Source organism: Silurus aristotelis, assembly GCF_946808225.1.
Source record: "Silurus aristotelis genome assembly, chromosome: 5".
In the NCBI taxonomy this organism is placed as follows: domain Eukaryota; kingdom Metazoa; phylum Chordata; class Actinopteri; order Siluriformes; family Siluridae; genus Silurus; species Silurus aristotelis.
The window spans coordinates 3,841,341-3,848,573 of record NC_139578.1 but is presented as its reverse complement, the minus strand read 5'-3'; the positions used below and the strand labels follow the sequence as shown (position 1 = coordinate 3,848,573).

The following is a 7,233-nucleotide window of genomic DNA, read 5'->3' as shown; positions in this document are numbered from 1 at the left end:
TTTTAGCATCCCGTTCCACATTTAAACCCCATTTGCTGTTAACCTGCTGTAGATAAATGGAGGAAACATGTGGTGAAGTCAATACGGAGCTTTAAAGCAGGTCAAGATTCAAATTCAATACCTCTAGATCAAAAAGACATCCTATATAAATGTGTGGTGACAGTTTGGGTGAAGAAAACATAGGGGTGGAAAATGTCCCAATACTTTTAGTAATATAGCGTATGGAATTATATGGAATGTAATTTAACAATTTAAAAGTATTTTGTGTAGCAAATGACCGATTTCCATTCAATGACCAAAATCACACATCGTCAGGTCCGGAAAAGGGAAAAAAAAAATAATCACTGTTTATTATGTTATAAATTCGACAGACAAATAGGTGACAAGCTGGAGTTTCTCAGGCCCTTTTCTAGTGTGTACTTGGAACGATGAGTGTGTCTAGAGCGCCTCGAAAGATCAACAGAGGACAGGACGAGCTTGAAGAAGACAACACAGACAGCCACATTCTGAAGAAACAGCTGATAAACAATACTTGCGTTACAATATAAATTAGAAATACTGTCGTAATACGTGGGGGGGTTTTTTGCACTCGTGTCCGCTTTGGGAAGGCGACCGGCTTCTGGAAAATATTTCACCTGATAATAGACTTAAAAGGAGGAAAAAGCCATTCAAGATGTTGAATATCTCTTGTAGCTTTTTATATAATATATATATATATATATATATATATATATATATATATATATATAGTGCCCGTGCGCATTTTTCTCTCCGATTGGTTGGGCTGATGATCATGTGACCAGCTTGCTGTCAAAAAAAAAAAAAATTGATTTTCAAAAATGTTAGAGATTGTATATGTATTTTTTTTTTTTTTCAGTTAAGGGAGTGTTTGTCTTACAAAATCTTTTTTTTTTTTTTTTAATTGACTAGCCACCCGCTGAGAATTAAACAATTAAAAATAAATGGCGGTGCTAAAAGGCTTAAAAAAAAATTAGCCAAGTATACAAGCAAGCATATTATACCACAGGACTTACATATATAGATTCATATATTTATATAAATATATATTATGGAGGTGGAAGATTGTAGCTGATCGTTAACCTATGACGTGAAGTAATCGATAGGCGATGGTGTCGTTTAAAATAAAAAAAATAAAAAAAAAATTAATCAGCCGTTCCTGAAACATTTAAGAATATATTTACACAAACAACAAAAAAAAAATCCTCGCTCTTTATCGTAATAATAATAATAATAATTATAAAAAAAAAAAAAAAAAAAAAAAACATTCACACAAAAATATAACATTTGATAATTATTAGCACCAGTGTATCAGATAAGTCTCGCTACGCAAATGTACAAAGTTGCATAGTGTTGATTTTTTTTTTTTTGCATCGGAAAAAAAAAAACGAACGTGATGTAAATAAGCAGCAGCTTTTTTTTTTTTGGAATAAAAAAATAAAAAAATAAAAAGAAATAGCCTATTAAAAAAAAAAAAAAAAAAAAAAAAAAAACGAGACGTAACGCATTTAGACCAATGGATATGGAGCGATGAGACGAGACGAGACGAATACTGTAGTGTAGAGTGAAGCGTATAGTGTGGTATGTATAGTGACGCTCTCGGTTGGATCTTTTTGCGAGAGGGTGCAAGTGTGTGAACGTTCAGAGAGACGAAAAGAAAACAGCAAACGAGATTCCTTCAACTGTCCGTTTTTTTCTGAACCGGTGGTACGTATTTGGAGGAGTGCTAGATAGTAGCTGGAGAAAAAAAAAATAAAAAAAAAAAGAGAAAAAGACAAAAAATATATATCTCTGTTAAGCTCTTCAAGCTGGTCTTTTTCATACAATTGCATATCTGGTAGAAAAAAGCTGCTGTTTTTCTTTAAAAAAAAAAAATAAAAAAAAAATTCTTTACTGATGGACCAAAAAAAAAAAAAAAAAAAAATTCAGCTTTAAAAAAAAAAAAAAAAAAAAAGCATGACAGATTTTGGTAAAAGATGGCATCTTGGATCAAATGTTAGAAATGTCGAAAGGGACTATCAGGGTGGAGAGACGAGTGGAAGGGGTTAAGGGCGCTCGAGGGACGGCGTGTTGAAGCAGCCGTTCGGCAGGGTGTTTTTGATGTCGTTGAGGTTGGCGATGTCGGCGCGGATCTCGCGGATCTGCCGGTCGTAATCGCCGATCATGTCCTCCTGGCTCTTGGAAATGTCTTCCAGCTCCTTCAGCTTCCTGTCCAAGTCGCTGCCGGCCATTTTGTCCTTCGCGTCCTGCAGCGACTGGTCGATCTGGTCCAGCTTGCTCAGGTCCACCTTGTCGATATTGCCTGCGTGAGGAACAAAAAAAGTCAGAAATCGTTCCTAGAAGTGCAGTAAATAGAATACCGGTGATGGCGCTTGAACATTTCGCTTACCGAGCTGGCTGAGCAGGGTGGTGATGGCATCGAGGACGGTGCGGACCGAATTCTTCGCCTTGCGGGCGTTTTCATCCGCTTCCTTGGCGTTGGCTGATGCCTGCCGACAAAAAGGTTACTGGTAGAATCTTTGGAATATAACTATTAGTCACTGTGTATGATCTAAAACAGGGGTCGCCGCAGTATTTCTGAAAATGCAATTTTAAATGGTTTACTCCAATCATATCTGTATTTGATGATAAAGTTAGTTGGCCTTGTAACCATTATATATTATAAAAAAATAATAATAAATCCATATTGATAGTTTTTCCGGGTGCCGGTCCACTGTCAAAACAAGAGCGGTCTCTAGAGGCGAATCAATGTATGTTTTTTGACATGCAAGACTGCACGCTGCACTGGGAGCGCTCTATTTGAATTATTTTTTTTATAATTTTTATAAAGAAATATATAATTATATTCATTCATTAAAATATCAAAATTTATTGCCAGTATTATTGGTTTTTTTGTAATAAAGTTCAGTACTATTTTACATGGTGTTTTTTTTTTTATCCAGTATCCATTTAAAAATATTTACTCTGTTATCCTCAAGTATCGGTATTGGTCGACCTCAAGTTATTAATGTAGCTTATTTGTTAGATTCACCCACCACCTATTTGCAAAAGTACATAAATGTTTTGATTTCAACCAGTAGGGGGCGTAATTAATACTTTTTTTTAAATCTCCACAATAGTAGTAGTCATTTCGGGCCTTGTGATTTCCTCACAGAAAAATGTTGGGGAACCCCTGATCGAAAATGTCTTGCTGCCTCAACAAATTCTGTTAACATACCATAGAAGCCATCATCATGTCCTGAGCGGCTTCGTCTTGCTTCTTCTCCAGCTCGTTCTCAGCGTCTGCCAGCTGCTTCATCATGTCCTTTACCTCGTCGTCCAACTTCATGGTGTCGGCGAAGGCTTTTTCGGCATCTGCCTTGGTTTTGGCAGAACCCTGAACGGGAGAAACACGGAAGAGATCGTGAGCGAGTGCTACCGAGCGACCAGCGGAGTTCGTCTGGAAGCGGTTCGAACCTTCTGGACGTTGCTGGCTATTTTCTCCGCTTGCTCCGCTTTGGATTTGGCATCTTTGGCGTCGGCCTCTGCGTTGCCGAGGGCAGCCTCTGCCTGCCGTGTCTTCTCGTTGGCAGCGTTGATTGTCGCGTTGATCTGCGGGATGCGCTTCAGGGCCTCTTCGGCCGTCGTCTTGTTGTCGTTCACTCTCCGGTCAAAGTCTGCAGAGGGAAACGGGGGTTTAGCAGCGATTCAATCGCATCAGAGACGTTTTGCGACAAGATTCAAATGTTCGTTAAATCAGAAGGTGAAGATTTATGAATGCAGCAAGAAGGCTTGGGGTTTGAGGAAAATTTTCGCTACCTTTTTGCTGTAGCTTTGATCGAATTTTGCAAAAAATCAATTCACAACTTAGTGTTAAAAAAAAAAAAGTATGTAAATTTCATAACTACTGTTGTAGAGATGCATATGCAGACGTTTTGCATATTAATACGTAATTTGCAAAACGTTTGCATATGTACATCAGGGGGGTCGACCTTCTTTCTCCTTTTTACGTTTACTTGAATTTGTTATTGATGTTTGTTCAACTTTTTTTGTTCGAACAACTTTTAACGATATTACAAACATTCTGTGCGGGGGGGGGGGGGGGGGTTATATTTATTTGGGTCTCGTGGATATTATTTTGGGTTTCGTAGTTCGAGTGAAGCGAAAATTGCAGCCACATTGTGGAAGCAAATTTTGGAGAGAACCACATATGGGTGGAAAACTCGGGTGTCCCTTAACTTTTGATCATATACTGTATGTTGCATTTGAAAATAAGTAATATTTTGGGTCAAAAACAAAAACATATAAACCATATTGAATACTATGACGCAGTATCCTTCCATCTGCTTTTACACACTGCAGCCAACAGATGGCGATCAAGACCAGTTGATTGTTTATGTACAACACACAGAGTTGAATTTAAGATTTTATTAAAAAAAAACAAAAAAAACTTATATTTGGTCGCGTTCACTTACCCCGGAGGTTGTTAAGAATGGCCTCTGCCTCCTTGAAGGTGGCCGTGCCTTTCTCCTTTGCCTCCTCGGCCAGGGCCTTGGCAGCATCGGCTCGAGCCAGCAACTGATCCGCTGTCTGAACGACACAAACAACAACAAAAAATAAAATTAAACGAAAGCAACAGATGGAAACTTGGGAAAGTATTTTTCACCCGGAATAAAGACATTCTGGGGGCCTCTTGACTGTTTTTCGAATGACTGAGGATTGAACGAGCAAAATCCGTAAAGTGCGTAAATGAAATGCGGCACAAGCAGCGAAAAAGTTTTTTTAATAAGCCAGGATTATGTCCTTCCCTATCAAGTGTGTGTTCAGGGATCAGCTCTTTCTTTCAGGAAGCGGACGAGATTGTAGACTCGAAGCTTCATCATCTTTCATCACATTTGAATCATGAGGACCCCCGCGGTCTGGCTTCAGTTCCCTCTTTAGGGTAGAAATGGTGGAAGTGAGTGATGCGTGGAAGAAAGTAAAGTAAGAAAAGAACGCCAGGAAGAAAAGGAAAGACGGGAATGAAGATGTGGATAATTGGAATGGTCGGTTGTTAAGAAAGGAGGCTATGGAATGAAAGGGGAAGATAGTAAAAGCGCTGTTGTGTAAAGTGTCTGTTTTTGCTGACTGGATCCGTTCTGTCTTGGTGACTGTTTCGACTTTTATTTTAAATTTTTTTTATAGCGTTCGCCTACTTTTTTTCAAACGCAATTCCCGGCGACTTGGCAACCTTCGAAGGACTTGTTCAAACGCTTGTTTCCAATGTTTGTATATTTAATTTATGCACGCCATTTAATTATTATGCAAAATGTTATTAATTACATATTCGAGCCGCTTATGTCTTCACAACCGAACCAAATGTCTGTGCATTTACATTTATTTTTTAACAAAAGTGGTTAAAACAATGTGGGTTGGTAAGAAGGAGGGTGGTTAGGTTGGTGGGACATTTAGAATGTAGGGGGTTGGGTGGGCGGGTAGTAGGAAAAAAAACCCCTGTAAAATCCACAAGTTCAATCACAAACTAAAGGAAACGTACCTGTTGCTCGGTCTTCCCCTTCTCCAGCAGTCGGCGGACATCGTTTTCTTTTCCTCGCAAGTCTTCTCTTAGATCGACGTATTCCTTCTCAGTCTTATCTATGAGCTTATCCAGGTCCGACGCCTCCTTCTTTATTTTATTGGCTTCGTCCTAAAACACCAACGATATCATTTTCGTGATCTCGAAGCATTAGTACGAATATTGGAAATGGCAAAAAAATGTATAAAGTGTGCCAATAACCAGCATCCTCACCTCGAGCGATTTGAGGTCAAACGGAGGCAGGCTGGTCAAGTTCGCGTAGATCTTCATAGCCTTGTCTCCCGCTTCTTCGGCTTCGGAGCGTACTTTGGTGGCCTGTTTCTCCAGGTTCTTCGCCAGATCCTTGGCATCGTTGTACCTGGGGAAGGTTAGAAATTTAGGACGGGTACCGAACGTACAGAGAAGAAACCTAGACTCAAAAGGACGCGTACTTCTTGTTCAGGTCGTCGATGTCCTTGTTGATTTTGCTCTCGCCGTCCAACGTCTTCATGAGCAGGTTGTAGGCCTTCGTCGAAGTGTCGTTGGCGTCTTTCGCGATCTTCTCGATCTGATCCGCGTCCGTCTTGTGCCTATGGAAAGAAACGGGGAAAAATACCAGGATCGTCACTAAAACTATTTCTTGAATGACCAGATTTAAATCTTGAGTAACTCAATCACTTGTTTGTATATGATGCAGTTTAAATACATTTCTTCAAAATCTCCAATTCCTGTCAAGCTTCCAACTTGGAATATTTCCCAAATTTCCCTGATGAAGATCCAATAGAAAGTTTCTGGATATTTGCTGGAAATCTTTCACCCTTTGCAACCCTGTTTGGTCACAAGCTAACATACATGAAACTTTTGCGCCATCTGTTGGCTGCAGTGTGTAAAAGCAGATGGATAGATACTGCGTTATAGAATTCAATGTTTTTTTTTTTTTGTTTTTTTTTTATTGTTTTTGTTTTTTAAACGACATTTTGGACTTTTGATTCAATAGTTAGTATCCTTTCGTTGCACAATCGCTTACACGCAGCAACAAGGAAGCTTTCAACGCGAATTTGTTCCGTTCGTGTAATTTGCGCGAACGCATGCCTGTAGGGGGCGTGGCCTCAGTCACCCTGCATTTCAATCTGGATGTTTTGACCAAAATCATTCTGCGCGATTTTTTTCTTTTTCCGATTACATTTAAGTTTTTCCGGGTTCTAGCCTGACCTGCAATTCTAAATTCCCATGAAAAGTTTCCGGTCTTAAAAATTCCCGAAACTTAGCAACCCTACTCCCTAAAATCGTACTTCTCTGCCAGACTGCGTGCCTCCTCAGCCAGGAGCGTCATGTTGTTCGGATCTCCAGTGGTTGTGGGAATTTTTATATCCTGGCAAAACAAACAAACAAAAAAAAAACATCCGTTACTCCCTTTCGGTCTCGCTCATATCACCACACTAAGTTCTCAACTCGTCTACTCGCCACTTTGCTGATGGCGTCCTTCGCCTTGTCCAGCTCGTCCCGAGCGCGCTCGATCAGCTTCTCCGTGTCGCGCACTCTGCCGCGCGCCCTGTCCGCCAGGTTTCCGGTGTCCTCCACGGTGTTTCTGATGTTCTGCAGCCGGTTCCACTGCGTCGTCAGCGTGTCGTTGACGCTCTTCAGGCGTTCCAAGAGGTCTTTGTCCGCCTCTGTGAGCAGGT

General features: G+C 40.1%; 1 protein-coding gene across 1 annotated transcript in view; it reads right to left on the bottom strand.

The window, feature by feature from the left end:
• Positions 1-322: 322 nt before the first annotated feature.
• lamc1 (laminin, gamma 1) overlaps positions 323-7,233 on the bottom strand; it is a 56,205-nt gene continuing 49,294 nt past the window's right edge. The window contains exons 19-28 of the mRNA XM_083541608.1: positions 7,016-7,221; positions 6,844-6,923; positions 6,004-6,141; positions 5,786-5,930; positions 5,534-5,683; positions 4,473-4,587; positions 3,475-3,674; positions 3,236-3,394; positions 2,408-2,507; positions 323-2,320 (exon numbers count right to left, since the gene is read on the bottom strand). Coding sequence (XP_083397734.1) covers positions 2,064-2,320; positions 2,408-2,507; positions 3,236-3,394; positions 3,475-3,674; positions 4,473-4,587; positions 5,534-5,683; positions 5,786-5,930; positions 6,004-6,141; positions 6,844-6,923; positions 7,016-7,221 — 1,550 coding nt within the window. The 3' untranslated portion in view covers positions 323-2,063. The remainder of the gene's footprint in view (positions 2,321-2,407; positions 2,508-3,235; positions 3,395-3,474; positions 3,675-4,472; positions 4,588-5,533; positions 5,684-5,785; positions 5,931-6,003; positions 6,142-6,843; positions 6,924-7,015; positions 7,222-7,233) is intronic.